General features: G+C 44.3%; 1 protein-coding gene across 7 annotated transcripts in view; it reads left to right on the top strand.

Annotated features, from left to right (window-relative positions):
* The window catches only part of LOC109889507 (uncharacterized), a 39317-nt gene extending 21163 nt beyond the window's left edge, over positions 1-18154 (top strand). For 6 of the 7 annotated variants that reach the window (XM_020480993.2, XM_020481002.2, XM_031829483.1 and 3 more), the window contains exons 19-25: positions 1078-1175; positions 1325-1461; positions 2203-2327; positions 13256-13401; positions 13580-13682; positions 16601-16743; positions 17098-18001. In XM_020480993.2, the coding sequence (XP_020336582.1) occupies positions 1078-1175; positions 1325-1461; positions 2203-2327; positions 13256-13401; positions 13580-13682; positions 16601-16743; positions 17098-17218 (873 nt within the window). In that variant the 3' untranslated portion in view covers positions 17219-18001. Of the gene's footprint in view, positions 1-1077; positions 1176-1324; positions 1462-2202; positions 2328-13255; positions 13402-13579; positions 13683-16600; positions 16744-17097 lie in introns of all 7 variants that reach the window. The other variant, XM_020480977.2, reaches the window with a different exon arrangement.
* Positions 18155-18524: the final 370 nt, after the last annotated feature.

The raw sequence follows: 18524 nt of genomic DNA, 5'->3' as shown, positions 1-18524 counted from the left end.
CCAAACTGAACAGTCGGGGGACAAGGACCTTGGTCAGGGAGGTGATCAGTAACTTGATGGTCACTCTAACAGAGCTCCAGAGTTCCTCTGTGGAGATGAGAGAGCCTTCCAGAAGGACAACCATCTCTGCAGCACTCCACCAATCAGGCCTTTATGGTAGAGTGGCCACTCTTCACTAAAAAGCACATGACAGCCCGCTTGGAGTTTTCCAAAAGGCACCTAAAGGAATCTTAGACCATGAGAAACAATATTCTCTGGTCTGATGAAACGAATATTGAACTCTTTGGCCTGAATGTCAAACATCACATCTGGAGGAAACCTGGCGCCATCCCTACGGTGAAGCATGGTGGTGGCAGCATCATACTCTGTGGATGTTTTTCTGCAGCAGGGACTTGGAGACTAGTCAGGATTGAGGGAAAGATGAACGGAGCAAAGTACAGAGAGATCCTTGATGAAAACCTGCTCAGGACCTCAGACTGGGATGAAGGTTCGCCTTCCAACAGGACAACGACTCGAAGCACAGAGCTAAGACAACGCAAGTCTCTGAATGTCCTTGAGTGGCCCAGCCAGAGCCCGGACTTGAACCCGATCTAACATCTCTGGAGAGACATGAAAATATCTGTGCAGTGACGCTCCCCATCCAACCTGACAGAGCTTGAGAGGATCTGCAGAGAAGAATGGGAGAAACTCCCCAAATACAGGTGTGCCAGGCTTGTAGCGTCATACCCAAGAAGACTCAAGGCTGTAATCGCTGCCAAAGGTGCTTCAACAAAGTACTGAGTAAAGGGTCTGAATACTTATGTAAAAGTTTTTTATTTCTTATGAATTATAAAAACCTGTTTTTGCTTCGTTTGTAGATTGATGAGGGACAAAAACGATTTAATACATTTTAGAATGTATTAATGTATTAATGTAGAATGTAACAAAATGTGGAAAAAGTCAAGGCTTCTGAATACTTTCACAATGTACTGTATAAGGTAAAAAAAATGTGATATGTCCCTTTATAAGGGAAATTAGTAACACTGATATTATACGGATTGTAACGAATAATGCTAATTTGTTATTAATTCTTTACAGAGTGTTTTAACTTCTCTCTTCGCCAAAAATGGCTATGATGAGCAGCCAGAGGTTTCTCTACCAAGTAAATTAAACAGTAAAGTCACTGTGACAGAGAAGTAAGTGATGTTCCATTTCATTGTGTGGTGATTTCTGCATGCACAGTATCACTACCTGTTCAAGCCCATTGTTCTTTGGCAGTGGGTTTAGTAAAAGTCTCAAAATATGGATTGCTGTCTCTCAATCACAAAAACATTTCCCAAAATAGTTCATTGAAAAAGAACATCAAGGAATCCAAGAGCAGTCGGTTTTTGGAGAAGGACAAACGCATTCTGGAAGAGCTGAAGAGTCTGCATTGTGACCCACATCCATTCTGCACAGTTTTGCCATTAGAGTCAGACTTCAGTAAGTAAGCAGAATTGGGGTATTGTGTTTAGTGTTATTGATTTGATAACATTTTCTATGAATACCCTTTTGCTTTATAATGACGTTCTTAATGCTTAATATGCTTAGGATAATGCCTTACAATTCATGTCACAGATGTTTATAGACATAACTGCCTATACATCTATAACTGAATGAATAAAGCATTGTGAATTGTTAGATATTACTTAAATTGTTAGATATTACTGCACTGCTGGAGCTAGGAACACAAGCATTTTGCTACACCCGCAATAACATCTGCTAAATATGTGTATGTGACCAATAAAGTTTGATTTGATTATGAGCAGGTATAATAATTCCTTATGAAACAAAGTGGTTCAGTGACACAGCAAATAAAGTTTTACAAGTATGCTTATTATGCTTAATGATGGGAATTCCTAGGGAGTGTTACAAGTCGTCACAACCCCAAGATATGGGTATGCTTACTTCACTCAAATTCTTATTTACAATGGTGGCCAAACCCGGACGACACTGGGCCAATTGTGACTCACCCTATGGGACTCCCAATCACGTCCGGTTGTGATACAACCTGGAATCGAACCAGGGTGTCTGTAGTGACGCCTCAAGCACTAGAGTACCTTAGACCGCTGTGCCACTCGGGAGCCCGTATGCTAACAGGATTCCTGCTCCCACAAACAATAATATCGTTGTTTATGTTGTCTCAAACATTTAATCCCTGTATCTCATTCCATACCTTTTCAGCGTTTTGGAAGATTCTCATGCAAGGCCCCCCTGATACACCTTATGAGAATGGAGCCTTTGAACTGTACTGTCAGTTTGGTGCTGAGTACCCTGTCAAACCTCCACTTGTGCGCTTTGTCACACCTGTATCCTTTTACACAAATTAATACATGAAGACAGTGTATTTTGTATTCTGTGACTGCTTACTGCTGTTACAATGAATTTATTCCCATTACCCAGGACTTCTACATTTTCAAAAATGGTGGAATTTACCTGCATGTGAAAGTAATTGTTTTGCTTCCACAACATCATAATTATCAAACTGACGAGAAACTATAACATTGTCTAAATCGCAACAGCCGGGAAACATTTACAACATTTACACTTTCTGATTCGCAAAGCAACCTATAGTTAAAAGGTTAAATTGAGGCAGGCTAGTGCGTGGTTAGGGTAAGGTTAAATTGAGGCAGGCTAGTGTGTGGTTAGGGTTAGGGTAAGGGTAAATTGAGGCAGGCTAGTGTGTGGTTAGGGTTAGGGTAAGGTTAAATTGGGGCAGGCTAGTGTGTGGTTAGGGTTAGGGTAAGGGTAAATTGAGGCAGGCTAGTGTGTGGTTAGGGTAAGGGTAAATTGAGGCAGGCTAGTGTGTGGTTAGGGTTAGGGTAAGGTTAAATTGAGGCAGGCTAGTGTGTGGCTTAGGGTTAGGGTAAGGTTCAATTGAGGCAGGCTAGTGTGTGGTTAGGGTTAGGGTAAGGTTCAATTGAGGCAGGCTAGTGTGTGGTTAGGGTTAGGGTAAGGTTCAATTGAGGCAGGCTAGTGTGTGGTTAGGGTTAGGGTAAGGTTCAATTGAGGCAGGCTAGTGTGTGGTTAGGGTAAGGTTAAATTGAGGCAGGCTAGTGTGTGGTTAGGGTTAGGGTAAGGTTAAATTGAGGCAGGCTAGTGTGTGGTTAGGGTTAGGGTAAGGTTAAATTGAGGCAGGCTAGTGTGTGGTTAGGGTTAAGGTAAGGTTAAATTGAGGCAGGCTAGTGTGTGGTTAGGGTAAGGTTAAATTGAGGCAGGCTAGTGTGTGGTTAGGGTTAGGGTAAGGTTAAATTGATGCAGGCTAGTGCGTGGTTAGGGTTAGGGTAAGGTTAAATTGAGGCAGGCTAGTGTGTGGTTAGGGTTAGGGTAAGGTTAAATTGAGGCAGGCTAGTGTGTGGTTAGGGTTAGGGTAAGGTTAAATTGAGGCAGGCTAGTGTGTGGTTAGGGTTAGGGCAAGGTTAAATTGAGGCAGGCTAGTGTGTGGTTAGGGTAAGGTTCAATAGAGGCAGGCTAGTGTGTGGTTAGGGTTAGGGTAAGGTTAAATTGAGGCAGGCTAGTGTGTGGTTAGGGTTAGGGTAAGGTTAAATTGAGGCAGGCTAGTGTGTGGTTAGGGTTAGGGTAAGGTTAAATTGAGGCAGGCTAGTGTGTGGTTAGGGTTAGGGTAAGGTTAAATTGAGGCAGGCTAGTGTGTGGTTAGGGTTAGGGTAAGGTTAAATTGAGGCAGGCTAGTGTGTGGTTAGGGTTAGGGTAAGGTTCAATTGAGGCAGGCTAGTGTGTGGTTAGGGTTAGGGTAAGGTTCAATTGAGGCAGGCTAGTGTGTGGTTAGGGTTAGGGTAAGGTTCAATTGAGGCAGGCTAGTGTGTGGTTAGGGTTAGGGTAAGGTTCAATTGAGGCAGGCTAGTGTGTGGTTAGGGTAAGGTTAAATTGAGGCAGGCTAGTGCGTGGTTAGGGTTAGGGTAAGGTTAAATTGAGGCAGGCTAGTGTGTGGTTAGGGTAAGGTTAAATTGAGGCAGGCTAGTGTGTGGTTAGGGTTAGGGTAAGGTTAAATTGAGGCAGGCTAGTGTGTGGTTAGGGTTAGGGTAAGGTTAAATTGAGGCAGGCTAGTGTGTGGTTAGGGTTAGGGTAAGGTTAAATTGAGGCAGGCTAGTGTGTGGTTAGGGTTAGGGTAAGGTTAAATTGAGGCTGGCTAGTGTGTGGTTAGGGTTAGGGTAAGGTTAAATTGAGGCAGGCTAGTGTGTGGTTAGGGTTAGGGTAAGGTTACATTGAGGCAGGCTAGTGTGTGGTTAGGGTTAGGGTAAGGTTAAATTGAGGCAGGCTAGTGTGTGGTTAGGGTTAGGGTAAGGTTCAATTGAGGCAGGCTAGTGTGTGGTTAGGGTTAGGGTAAGGTTCAATTGAGGCAGGCTAGTGTGTGGTTAGGGTTAGGGTAAGGTTCAATTGAGGCAGGCTAGTGTGTGGTTAGGGTTAGGGTAAGGTTAAATTGAGGCAGGCTAGTGTGTGGTTAGGGTTAGGGTAAGGTTAAATTGAGGCAGGCTAGTGTGTGGTTAGGGTTAGGGTAAGGTTAAATTGAGGCAGGCTAGTGTGTGGTTAGGGTTAGGGTAAGGTTAAATTGAGGCAGGCTAGTGTGTGGTTAGGGTTAGGGTAAGGTTCAATTGAGGCAGGCTAGTGTGTGGTTAGGGTTAGGGTAAGGTTAAATTGAGGCAGGCTAGTGTGTGGTTAGGGTTAGGGTAAGGTTAAATTGAGGCAGGCTAGTGTGTGGTTAGGGTTAGGGCAAGGTTAAATTGAGGCAGGCTAGTGTGTGGTTAGGGTTAGGGTAAGGTTAAATTGAGGCAGGCTAGTGTGTGGTTAGGGTTAGGGTAAGGTTCAATTGAGGCAGGCTAGTGTGTGGTTAGGGTTAGGGTAAGGTTAAATTGAGGCAGGCTAGTGTGTGGTTAGGGTTAGGGTAAGGTTAAATTGAGGCAGGCTAGTGTGTGGTTAGGGTTAGGGTAAGGTTAAATTGAGGCAGGCTAGTGTGTGGTTAGGGTAAGGTTAAATTGAGGCAGGCTAGTGTGTGGTTAGGGTTAGGGTAAGGGTAAATTGAGGCAGGCTAGTGTGTGGTTAGGGTTAGGGTAAGGGTAAATTGAGGCAGGCTAGTGTGTGGTTAGGGTTAGGGTAAGGTTAAATTGGGGCAGGCTAGTGTGTGGTTAGGGTTAGGGTAAGGGTAAATTGAGGCAGGCTAGTGTGTGGTTAGGGTAAGGGTAAATTGAGGCAGGCTAGTGTGTGGTTAGGGTTAGGGTAAGGTTAAATTGAGGCAGGCTAGTGTGTGGTTAGGGTTAGGGTAAGGTTAAATTGAGGCAGGCTAGTGTGTGGTTAGGGTTAGGGTAAGGTTAAATTGAGGCAGGCTAGTGTGTGGTTAGGGTTAGGGTAAGGTTCAATTGAGGCAGGCTAGTGTGTGGTTAGGGTTAGGGTAAGGTTAAATTGGGGCAGGCTAGTGTGTGGTTAGGGTTAGGGTAAGGGTAAATTGAGGCAGGCTAGTGTGTGGTTAGGGTAAGGGTAAATTGAGGCAGGCTAGTGTGTGGTTAGGGTTAGGGTAAGGTTAAATTGAGGCAGGCTAGTGTGTGGCTTAGGGTTAGGGTAAGGTTCAATTGAGGCAGGCTAGTGTGTGGTTAGGGTTAGGGTAAGGTTCAATTGAGGCAGGCTAGTGTGTGGTTAGGGTTAGGGTAAGGTTCAATTGAGGCAGGCTAGTGTGTGGTTAGGGTTAGGGTAAGGTTCAATTGAGGCAGGCTAGTGTGTGGTTAGGGTAAGGTTAAATTGAGGCAGGCTAGTGTGTGGTTAGGGTTAGGGTAAGGTTAAATTGATGCAGGCTAATGCGTGGTTAGGGTTAGGGTAAGGTTAAATTGAGGCAGGCTGGTGTGGTTAGGGTTAGGGTAAGGTTAAATTGAGGCAGGCTAGTGTGTGGTTAGGGTTAAGGTAAGGTTAAATTGAGGCAGGCTAGTGTGTGGTTAGGGTAAGGTTAAATTGAGGCAGGCTAGTGTGTGGTTAGGGTTAGGGTAAGGTTAAATTGATGCAGGCTAGTGCGTGGTTAGGGTTAGGGTAAGGTTAAATTGAGGCAGGCTAGTGTGTGGTTAGGGTTAGGGCAAGGTTAAATTGAGGCAGGCTAGTGTGTGGTTAGGGTTAGGGTAAGGTTAAATTGAGGCAGGCTAGTGTGTGGTTAGGGTTAGGGCAAGGTTAAATTGAGGCAGGCTAGTGTGTGGTTAGGGTTAGGGTAAGGTTCAATAGAGGCAGGCTAGTGTGTGGTTAGGGTTAGGGTAAGGTTAAATTGAGGCAGGCTAGTGTGTGGTTAGGGTTAGGGTAAGGTTAAATTGAGGCAGGCTAGTGTGTGGTTAGGGTTAGGGTAAGGTTAAATTGAGGCAGGCTAGTGTGTGGTTAGGGTTAGGGTAAGGTTAAATTGAGGCAGGCTAGTGTGTGGTTAGGGTTAGGGTAAGGTTAAATTGAGGCAGGCTAGTGTGTGGTTAGGGTTAGGGTAAGGTTCAATTGAGGCAGGCTAGTGTGTGGTTAGGGTTAGGGTAAGGTTCAATTGAGGCAGGCTAGTGTGTGGTTAGGGTTAGGGTAAGGTTCAATTGAGGCAGGCTAGTGTGTGGTTAGGGTTAGGGTAAGGTTAAATTGGGGCAGGCTAGTGTGTGGTTAGGGTTAGGGTAAGGGTAAATTGAGGCAGGCTAGTGTGTGGTTAGGGTAAGGGTAAATTGAGGCAGGCTAGTGTGTGGTTAGGGTTAGGGTAAGGTTAAATTGAGGCAGGCTAGTGTGTGGCTTAGGGTTAGGGTAAGGTTCAATTGAGGCAGGCTAGTGTGTGGTTAGGGTTAGGGTAAGGTTCAATTGAGGCAGGCTAGTGTGTGGTTAGGGTTAGGGTAAGGTTCAATTGAGGCAGGCTAGTGTGTGGTTAGGGTTAGGGTAAGGTTCAATTGAGGCAGGCTAGTGTGTGGTTAGGGTAAGGTTAAATTGAGGCAGGCTAGTGTGTGGTTAGGGTTAGGGTAAGGTTAAATTGATGCAGGCTAGTGCGTGGTTAGGGTTAGGGTAAGGTTAAATTGAGGCAGGCTGGTGTGGTTAGGGTTAGGGTAAGGTTAAATTGAGGCAGGCTAGTGTGTGGTTAGGGTTAAGGTAAGGTTAAATTGAGGCAGGCTAGTGTGTGGTTAGGGTAAGGTTAAATTGAGGCAGGCTAGTGTGTGGTTAGGGTTAGGGTAAGGTTAAATTGATGCAGGCTAGTGCGTGGTTAGGGTTAGGGTAAGGTTAAATTGAGGCAGGCTAGTGTGTGGTTAGGGTTAGGGCAAGGTTAAATTGAGGCAGGCTAGTGTGTGGTTAGGGTTAGGGTAAGGTTAAATTGAGGCAGGCTAGTGTGTGGTTAGGGTTAGGGCAAGGTTAAATTGAGGCAGGCTAGTGTGTGGTTAGGGTAAGGTTCAATAGAGGCAGGCTAGTGTGTGGTTAGGGTTAGGGTAAGGTTAAATTGAGGCAGGCTAGTGTGTGGTTAGGGTTAGGGTAAGGTTAAATTGAGGCAGGCTAGTGTGTGGTTAGGGTTAGGGTAAGGTTAAATTGAGGCAGGCTAGTGTGTGGTTAGGGTTAGGGTAAGGTTAAATTGAGGCAGGCTAGTGTGTGGTTAGGGTTAGGGTAAGGTTAAATTGAGGCAGGCTAGTGTGTGGTTAGGGTTAGGGTAAGGTTCAATTGAGGCAGGCTAGTGTGTGGTTAGGGTTAGGGTAAGGTTCAATTGAGGCAGGCTAGTGTGTGGTTAGGGTTAGGGTAAGGTTCAATTGAGGCAGGCTAGTGTGTGGTTAGGGTTAGGGTAAGGTTCAATTGAGGCAGGCTAGTGTGTGGTTAGGGTAAGGTTAAATTGAGGCAGGCTAGTGCGTGGTTAGGGTTAGGGTAAGGTTAAATTGAGGCAGGCTAGTGTGTGGTTAGGGTAAGGTTAAATTGAGGCAGGCTAGTGTGTGGTTAGGGTTAGGGTAAGGTTAAATTGAGGCAGGCTAGTGTGTGGTTAGGGTTAGGGTAAGGTTAAATTGAGGCAGGCTAGTGTGTGGTTAGGGTTAGGGTAAGGTTAAATTGAGGCAGGCTAGTGTGTGGTTAGGGTTAGGGTAAGGTTAAATTGAGGCAGGCTAGTGTGTGGTTAGGGTTAGGGTAAGGTTAAATTGAGGCAGGCTAGTGTGTGGTTAGGGTTAGGGTAAGGTTACATTGAGGCAGGCTAGTGTGTGGTTAGGGTTAGGGTAAGGTTAAATTGAGGCAGGCTAGTGTGTGGTTAGGGTAAGGTTAAATTGAGGCAGGCTAGTGTGTGGTTAGGGTTAGGGTAAGGTTAAATTGATGCAGGCTAGTGCGTGGTTAGGGTTAGGGTAAGGTTAAATTGAGGCAGGCTGGTGTGGTTAGGGTTAGGGTAAGGTTAAATTGAGGCAGGCTAGTGTGTGGTTAGGGTTAAGGTAAGGTTAAATTGAGGCAGGCTAGTGTGTGGTTAGGGTAAGGTTAAATTGAGGCAGGCTAGTGTGTGGTTAGGGTTAGGGTAAGGTTAAATTGATGCAGGCTAGTGCGTGGTTAGGGTTAGGGTAAGGTTAAATTGAGGCAGGCTAGTGTGTGGTTAGGGTTAGGGCAAGGTTAAATTGAGGCAGGCTAGTGTGTGGTTAGGGTTAGGGTAAGGTTAAATTGAGGCAGGCTAGTGTGTGGTTAGGGTTAGGGCAAGGTTAAATTGAGGCAGGCTAGTGTGTGGTTAGGGTTAGGGTAAGGTTCAATAGAGGCAGGCTAGTGTGTGGTTAGGGTTAGGGTAAGGTTAAATTGAGGCAGGCTAGTGTGTGGTTAGGGTTAGGGTAAGGTTAAATTGAGGCAGGCTAGTGTGTGGTTAGGGTTAGGGTAAGGTTAAATTGAGGCAGGCTAGTGTGTGGTTAGGGTTAGGGTAAGGTTAAATTGAGGCAGGCTAGTGTGTGGTTAGGGTTAGGGTAAGGTTAAATTGAGGCAGGCTAGTGTGTGGTTAGGGTTAGGGGTAAGGTTCAATTGAGGCAGGCTAGTGTGTGGTTAGGGTTAGGGTAAGGTTCAATTGAGGCAGGCTAGTGTGTGGTTAGGGTTAGGGTAAGGTTCAATTGAGGCAGGCTAGTGTGTGGTTAGGGTTAGGGTAAGGTTCAATTGAGGCAGGCTAGTGTGTGGTTAGGGTAAGGTTAAATGAGGCAGGCTAGTGCGTGGTTAGGGTTAGGGTAAGGTTAAATTGAGGCAGGCTAGTGTGTGGTTAGGGTAAGGTTAAATTGAGGCAGGCTAGTGTGTGGTTAGGGTTAGGGTAAGGTTAAATTGAGGCAGGCTAGTGTGTGGTTAGGGTTAGGGTAAGGTTAAATTGAGGCAGGCTAGTGTGTGGTTAGGGTTAGGGTAAGGTTAAATTGAGGCAGGCTAGTGTGTGGTTAGGGTTAGGGTAAGGTTAAATTGAGGCAGGGCTAGTGTGTGGTTAGGGTTAGGGTAAGGTTAAATTGAGGCAGGCTAGTGTGTGGTTAGGGTTAGGGTAAGGTTAAATTGAGGCAGGCTAGTGTGTGGTTAGGGTTAGGGTAAGGTTAAATTGAGGCAGGCTAGTGTGTGGTTAGGGTTAGGGTAAGGTTCAATTGAGGCAGGCTAGTGTGTGGTTAGGGTTAGGGTAAGGTTCAATTGAGGCAGGCTAGTGTGTGGTTAGGGTTAGGGTAAGGTTAAATTGAGGCAGGCTAGTGTGTGGTTAGGGTTAGGGTAAGGTTAAATTGAGGCAGGCTAGTGTGTGGTTAGGGTTAGGGTAAGGTTAAATTGAGGCAGGCTAGTGTGTGGTTAGGGTTAGGGTAAGGTTCAATTGAGGCAGGCTAGTGTGTGGTTAGGGTTAGGGTAAGGTTAAATTGAGGCAGGCTAGTGTGTGGTTAGGGTTAGGGTAAGGTTAAATTGAGGCAGGCTAGTGTGTGGTTAGGGTTAGGGCAAGGTTAAATTGAGGCAGGCTAGTGTGTGGTTAGGGTTAGGGTAAGGTTAAATTGAGGCAGGCTAGTGTGTGGTTAGGGTTAGGGGTAAGGTTAAATTGAGGCAGGCTAGTGTGTGGTTAGGGTTAGGTAAGGTTAAATTGAGGCAGGCTAGTGTGTGTGGTTAGGGTTAGGGTAAAGGGTAAATTGAGGCAGGCTAGTGTGTGGTTATGGGTTTAGGGTAAGGGTTAAATTGGGGCAGGCTAGTGTGTGGTTAGGGTTAGGGTAAGGGTAAATTGAGGCAGGGCTAGTGTGTGGTTAGGGTAAGGGGTAATTGAGGCAGGCTAGTGTGTGGTTTAGGGTTAGGGTAAGGTTAAATTGAGGCAGGCTAGTGGTGTGGCTTAGGGTTAGGGGTAAGGTTCAATTGAGGCAGGCTCAGTGTGGTGGTTAGGGTTAGGGGTAAGGTCAATTGAGGCAGGCTAGTGTGTGGTTAGGGTTAGGGTAAGGTTCAATTGAGGCAGGCTAGTGTGTGGTTAGGGTTAGGGTAAGGTTTCAATTGAGGCAGGTCTAGGTGTGTGGTTCAGGTGTTAGGGTAAGGTTCAATTGAGGCAGGCTAGTGTGTGGTTAGGGTAAGGTTAAATTGAGGCAGGCTAGTGTGTGGTTAGGGTTAGGGTAAGGTTAAATTGATGCAGGCTAGTGCGTGGTTAGGGTTAGGGTAAGGTTAAATTGAGGCAGGCTGGTGTGGTTAGGGTTAGGGTAAGGTTAAATTGAGGCAGGCTAGTGTGTGGTTAGGGTTAAGGTAAGGTTAAATTGAGGCAGGCTAGTGTGTGGTTAGGGTAAGGTTAAATTGAGGCAGGCTAGTGTGTGGTTAGGGTTAGGGTAAGGTTAAATTGATGCAGGCTAGTGCGTGGTTAGGGTTAGGGTAAGGTTAAATTGAGGCAGGCTAGTGTGTGGTTAGGGCTAGGGTAAGGTTAAATTGAGGCAGGCTAGTGTGTGGTTAGGGTTAGGGCAAGGTTAAATTGAGGCAGGCTAGTGTGTGGTTAGGGTTAGGGTAAGGTTCAATAGAGGCAGGCTAGTGTGTGGTTAGGGTTAGGGTAAGGTTAAATTGAGGCAGGCTAGTGTGTGGTTAGGGTTAGGGTAAGGTTAAATTGAGGCAGGCTAGTGTGTGGTTAGGGTTAGGGTAAGGTTAAATTGAGGCAGGCTAGTGTGTGGTTAGGGTTAGGGTAAGGTTAAATTGAGGCAGGCTAGTGTGTGGTTAGGGTTAGGGTAAGGTTAAATTGAGGCAGGCTAGTGTGTGGTTAGGGTTAGGGTAAGGTTCAATTGAGGCAGGCTAGTGTGTGGTTAGGGTTAGGGTAAGGTTCAATTGAGGCAGGCTAGTGTGTGGTTAGGGTTAGGGTAAGGTTCAATTGAGGCAGGCTAGTGTGTGCTTAGGGTTAGGCTAAGGTTCAATTGAGGCAGGCTAGTGTGTGGTTAGGGTAAGGTTAAATTGAGGCAGGCTAGTGCGTGGTTAGGGTTAGGGTAAGGTTAAATTGAGGCAGGCTAGTGTGTGGTTAGGGTAAGGTTAAATTGAGGCAGGCTAGTGTGTGGTTAGGGTTAGGGTAAGGTTAAATTGAGGCAGGCTAGTGTGTGGTTAGGGTTAGGGTAAGGTTAAATTGAGGCAGGCTAGTGTGTGGTTAGGGTTAGGGTAAGGTTAAATTGAGGCAGGCTAGTGTGTGGTTAGGGTTAGGGTAAGGTTAAATTGAGGCAGGCTAGTGTGTGGTTAGGGTTAGGGTAAGGTTAAATTGAGGCAGGCTAGTGTGTGGTTAGGGTTAGGGTAAGGTTCAATTGAGGCAGGCTAGTGTGTGGTTAGGGTTAGGGTAAGGTTCAATTGAGGCAGGCTAGTGTGTGGTTAGGGTTAGGGTAAGGTTCAATTGAGGCAGGCTAGTGTGTGGTTAGGGTTAGGGTAAGGTTCAATTGAGGCAGGCTAGTGTGTGGTTAGGGTTAGGGTAAGGTTAAATTGAGGCAGGCTAGTGTGTGGTTAGGGTAAGGTTAAATTGAGGCAGGCTAGTGTGTGGTTAGGGTTAGGGTAAGGTTAAATTGAGGCAGTCTAGTGTGTGGTTAGGGTTAGGGTAAGGTTAAATTGAGGCAGGCTAGTGTGTGGTTAGGGTTAGGGTAAGGTTCAATTGAGGCAGGCTAGTGTGTGGTTAGGGTTAGGGTAAGGTTAAATTGAGGCAGGCTAGTGTGTGGTTAGGGTTAGGGTAAGGTTAAATTGAGGCAGGCTAGTGTGTGGTTAGGGTTAGGGCAAGGTTAAATTGAGGCAGGCTAGTGTGTGGTTAGGGTTAGGGTAAGGTTAAATTGAGGCAGGCTAGTGTGTGGTTAGGGTTAGGGTAAGGTTAAATTGAGGCAGGCTAGTGTGTGGTTAGGGTTAGGGTAAGGTTAAATTGAGGCTGGCTAGTGTGTGGTTAGGGTTAGGGTAAGGTTAAATTGAGGCAGGCTAGTGTGTGGTTAGGGTTAGGGTAAGGTTAAATTGAGGCAGGCTAGTGTGTGGTTAGGGTTAGGGTAAGGTTAAATTGAGGCAGGCTAGTGTGTGGTTAGGGTTAGGGTAAGGTTAAATTGAGGCAGGCTAGTGTGTGGTTAGGGTTAGGGCAAGGTTAAATTGAGGCAGGCTAGTGTGTGGTTAGGGTTAGGGTAAGGTTAAATTGAGGCAGGCTAGTGTGTGGTTAGGGTTAGGGTAAGGTTAAATTGAGGCAGGCTAGTGTGTGGTTAGGGTTAGGGTAAGGTTAAATTGAGGCAGGCTAGTGTGTGGTTAGGGTTAGGGTAAGGTTAAATTGAGGCAGGCTAGTGTGTGGTTAGGGTTAGGGTAAGGTTAAATTGAGGCAGGCTAGTGTGTGGTTAGGGTTAGGGTAAGGTTAAATTGAGGCAGGCTAGTGTGTGGTTAGGGTTAGGGCAAGGTTAAATTGAGGCAGGCTAGTGTGTGGTTAGGGTTAGGGCAAGGTTAAATTGAGGCAGGCTAGTGTGTGGTTAGGGTTAGGGTAAGGTTAAATTGAGGCAGGCTAGTGTGTGGTTAGGGTTAGGGTAAGGTTAAATTGAGGCAGGCTAGTGTGTGGTTAGGGTTAGGGTAAGGTTAAATTGAGGCAGGCTAGTGTGTGGTTATGGTTAGGGTAAGGTTAAATTGAGGCAGGCTAGTGTGTGGTTAGGGTTAGGGTAAGGTTCAAAAATGAAAACACCTCATAACAAAAACACCCATGGATTTGAAATGCCGCCACTCTCAGAAGATCAGACTAAAATGGACAACAAATATAGCTCTGTTGATATGTTTCTGGTGTGATTTCAGGCTGAAATATCATGTTTGTTAAATGTTTTCATACCATTATGAAATACTCTTAATGTGGACAAAGGTGTACCACTGCAACGTAAACAATGTGGGACGTATCTGCCACAACATATTTGACCGCAACTACTCGGCTAACATAACCATGAGAGAGATCTTGGATGCTGTGTATGGCCTGCTCATCGTCCCTGAACCTGAAGATCCACTGGACAGGTTGACTTGAACAATTATTTGACACTATACAACAGTCATTTGAATTATTTTGATGTCATTTCAAATCCATCTTAGTTTCCAAATGGTATATTGTATATATTATATTGAATATGTTGAGTTCATGCCTACATTAATATATTAATATTAATATTATCTAAATGAAAATGTTTTGTATAAGTATTTTGGCAGAGGAATTCCTAACCAGCAGAGAAAAATATGAACAAGAGGCCAAGAAAAACACAGAGGAAACTGCAGGCAATTCAATGAATGACATGGAACAGGTAAATGCACATATTCCTCCCGCCCCTCTTTTTTTATAGTTCAGCAATTTTACTTATTTAGACATGTGTTTCCTTACTTTAAAGCAGTCTATACTAGCAATTGTAAACCAATCTCCCCTGTTTAACATGTTATCAAATGTAATGCCCAATTTACCCCATAAATGTATTGTGTCACAAGATATTTGAAATGTAAACATTTAAAACGTGTGAACAGAATTGTGACTTTTAGCTTATAACCTTCCTGAGACACACACACACACACACACACACACACACACACACACACACACACACACACACACACACACACACACAAGGAATTTGAAGCAAAGCGTCAGACTAATCCTCATTATCACTCCAGACCTGACTGCCCTTGACCAGCACAAAAACATCCTGTGGCGGGACTGCAATAGCATCGAATAGTCCCAGCGATATGCAACTGTGCAGGGAAGTCAGGAACCAATACATGCAGTCAGTCAGGAAAGCAAAGGCTAGCTTTTTCAAACAGAAATGTTCATCCTGTAGCTCTAACTTCAAAAAGTTTTGGGACACTGTAAAGTCCATGGAGAACAAGAGCACCTCCTCCCAGCAGCCCACTGCTAGGTAACACAGTCAACACCGATAAATCCATGATAATCGAAAATTTCAATAAGCATTTCTCTACGGCTGGCCATGCTTTCCTCTTGGCTACCCAACCCCGGCCAACAGCCCTGTCCCCCCCCCCCCCCCCCCTTTCTGGACCCTCTCTTTCTAAAACTATCCGCCGCCATTGTTACAACCCCTATTACCAGTCTGTTCAACCTCTCTTTCGTATCCTCCGAGATCCCTAAAGATTGGAAAGCTGCCGCGGTCATCCCCGTCTTCAAAGGGGGTGACACTCTAGACCCAAACTTTTACAGACCTATATCTATCCTGCCCAGCCTTTCTAAAGTCTTCGAAAGCCAAGCTAATAAACAGATTACTGACCATTTCGAATCCCACTGTACCTTCTTCGCTTGGCAATCCGGTTTCTGAACTGGTCACGGGTGCAGCCACTCTCAAGGTACTAAATGATATCATAAATAAAAACCAGTACTGTGCAGCCATCTTCATCGACCTGGCCAAGGCTTTTGACTCTGTCAATCACCGTATTCTTATCGGCAGACTCAACAGACTTGGTTTCTCAAATGACCCCCTCGCCTGGTTCACCAACTACTTTGCAGACAGAGTTCAGTGTATCCAATCGAAGGGCCTGTTGTCCGGACCTCTGGCAGTCTCTATGGCGGTACCACAGGGTTAAATTCTCGGGCCGACTCTTTTCTCTGTATATATCAATGATGTCGCTCTTGCTGCGGGTGATTCCCTGATCCACCTCTACACAGAAGACACCAATCTGTATACATCTGGCCCTTCTTTGGACACTGTGTTAACAAACCTCCAAACGAGTGCAGGGTAGCCTAGTGTTTAGAGCGTTGGACTAATAACCGGAAGGTTGCAAGTTCAAATCCCCGAGCTTACAAGGTACAAATACCTGAACAGGCAGTTAGCCCACTGTTCCTAGGCCGTCATTGAAATTAAGAATTGGTTCTTAACTGACTTGCCTAGTTAAATAAAGGTTTAAACCATTTTTAAAAAGCCATACAACACTCCTTCTGTGGCCTCCAACTGATCTTAAACGCTAGTAAAATCAAATGCATGCTTTTCAACCGTTTTCTGCTGGCACCCGCCCGCCTGACTAGCATCACGACCCTGGACGGTTCTAACCTAGAATATACCCAGGTGTCTGGCTAGACTGTAAACTCTCCTTCCAGACTCATATTAAACATCTCCAATCCAAAATCAAATCTAGAATCGGCTTCCTATTTCGCAACAAAGCCTCCTTCACTCACTGCTCCAAACTTACCCTAGTAAAACTGACTATCTACCGATCCTCGACTTCGGCAATGTCATCTACAAAATAGCTTCGAATGCTCTACTTAGCAAATTGGATGCAGTCTATCACAGTGCCATCCGTTTTGTTACCAAAGCCCCTTATACCACCCACCACTGCGACCTGTATGCTCTAGTCGGCTGGCTCTCACTACATATTCATCGCCAGACCCACTGGCTCCAGGTCATCTATAAATCTATGCTAGGTAAAGCACCGCCTTATCTCAACTCACTGGTCACGATAACAACACCCACCCGTAGCATGCAATCCAGCAGTTTTATCTCACTGGTCATCCCCAAAGCCAACACCTACTTTGGCTACCTTTCCTTCCAGTTCTCTGCTGCCAGTGACTGGAACGAATTGCAAAAATCGCTGGAGACTTATATTTCCCTCACTAACTTTAAACATCTGCTATCTGAGCAGCTAACCGATCGCTGCAGCTGTACACAGTCCATCTGTAAATAGCCCACCCAATCTACCTACCTCATCCCCATATTGTTTTTATTTACTTTTCTGCTCTTTTGCACACCAGTATCTCTACTTGCACATCATCATCTGCTCATTTATCACTCCAGTGTTAATCTGCTAAATTGTAATTACTTTGCTACTATGGCCTATTTATTGCCTTACCTCCTCACTCCATTTGCTCACACTGTATATTGACTCTTTTTTTCTATTGTGCTTCTACTGTACACTTGTTTACTCCATGTGTAACTCTGTGTTGTTGTTTGTGTCGCACTGCTTTGCTTTATCTTGGCCAGGTCGCAGTAGTAAATGAGAACTTGTTCTCAACTAGCCTACCTGGTTAAATAAAGGTGAAATATATATAATAAAATAAAAAATCAATAAGAATAAAATGCTGAAACACACTGTTGTGTGTAGTATACTACTATGTATATAAGCAGCACACCTTCTTGGTTTCCAGGTTTGTCAGGTTCTACATTTGAACAGCAAGTACTTTTGTTTAACAGGATACACGGTAAGATAATCCTATATTGTTTACTTACAGAAATTGGTGGGTGAAGAGTTGACTAAGAAGTTCACTCCCTCACATCTAATTTGTCCGCTATCCAAGAAGATGTTCATTGATCCAGTTAAAAACAAGGATGGAACAGTTTATGAGCGAAAGGACATTGAGAAACATCTACAAATGTAAGTGTGTTGCTGGATTCTGAATATTGATTAGAATTATACATTCATGTACTACTACTAATAGTGCACTCAAATTATTACAACAAGTAAATCTTTGATCCTTCTGTAGTGACGGAATGAATTGTTTGTCATTCCTTACGTGCACACCTGTAGAACTGAAGCAACACATTGAGTTTGATTGAGTTTTTCTCTCAATATTCTCCAAACAAGAAGTATAAACAAGTATTTGCCAGGACTGGGAGAATCTTTTGTAGTCCGTTATGTCTGTAAACATTACAACGAAATAGCTAAATTAATAAATTAATTGACCCCATTTTTTAAATCAGAATGGTCTACACTCTTACCCTTTTACAGGCAAAGGACTGATCCAAAAACAAATAAACTTCTAAGACGAACTGACCTCAAGCCAGACACAACCATGCAGAAAATGGTGAGGGAGCACCGCAGAAAGGAGTATATGGAGACAAGTGTTTGAAAACACAACATGGCAGCCAAAATGTCTTCCTGTCGAATGCATTTTTGGGAGAAACACGATGATGGTGAGGGAAGTGTTACCCATTGGGTTATTGAATGGTATGAGATGTTCCAGAGGGCCTTCATCTATGTGGGGGTTTTATCTATGCACTTCATGGGTAAACCAGATAAGATTTATATTATGCTAATTTTCTGTTAATCTCTGTTATTAATCAAGAGCATTTTTTTTTATGTTAAAATTAGTTGTGTATCACAGTTGTCATTAGACTGTTGTGATAATCAGATATCTAGGAGATTCCCAATATCTTAATATAATGACATGGGTTACTTTTAAATATGCTGTTAAGCCAAATTCAATGATTCAAGGTCGAGGGCCCACATTAATGATGGTGTTTTCAGTAGTTTACTTTAATTCAACTTAACACAGTGATTTAAAGAGGCAATCTGAAGTTCAGACAATAACAAAGAGGACACCCCGCCACTGATATCGTAAACAGCTGAGGGATGGTGCTGGAGGTACGTAACCACTCTCAAATTCATGGACAGAGCTATGGATGCATATACTGACCATCCATGATATCAAAAGCATAGTTTTAACCTTGTTTGAAGGCAATGCTGTGTTTGTTTACACGTACATTGTTTACAAACAACGGTGTAAAAAAAGCTTATAATTTGGGTTCTGACGGGGTATGACAATTGAACTAAGCACATGAGGCATTTTTACGTTGTTTTCCTCAAGAATCAATGGCTATATGTGACTAATTTCAGGAAACTAGGCGCATGTCGCGCGCCACTACTTCACAGGAGAGCCATTTGAACGTAAACCTTTTTTTGGGGGGGGCAGAAATACCTTCTGGAACATGTGAACTTTTATGTGCCTTAACAACAAACTTTTATGCCATTTATAAATACGAAATAAAATTGTTAAACCTCTTAAGGATTGGCCCCTTTTTTTCAATTTTCGGCTAAAATGATCTAACTGCCTGTACCTCAGGCACTGAAGCAAGGATATGCATATTCTTGGTACCATTTGAAAGGAAACACTTTGAAGTTTGTGGAAATGTTAAAGGAATGTAGGAGAATATAACACATTAGATCTGGTAAAAGATAATACAAAGAACGTTTGATTGCAAATATGCAGAGGGAGTTGAAAAGAGAACAAACACACTGTTGTATAAAACACCCGTCTCCAGATTATATCTTCAAACTAAGGGTAGCCTTGGCATCCGTGACAGAGAGGGAGAAGCGTCCATCCATAAGATAGTCTAGCTTGTTACATTTTCACATATTATACATTTTACATTTTG

This window comes from Oncorhynchus kisutch, linkage group LG1, assembly GCF_002021735.2.
Source record: "Oncorhynchus kisutch isolate 150728-3 linkage group LG1, Okis_V2, whole genome shotgun sequence".
NCBI classification, from domain to species: domain Eukaryota; kingdom Metazoa; phylum Chordata; class Actinopteri; order Salmoniformes; family Salmonidae; genus Oncorhynchus; species Oncorhynchus kisutch.
The sequence above is the reverse complement of the archived record's forward strand: the minus strand, read 5'-3'. Positions and strand labels throughout refer to the sequence as shown.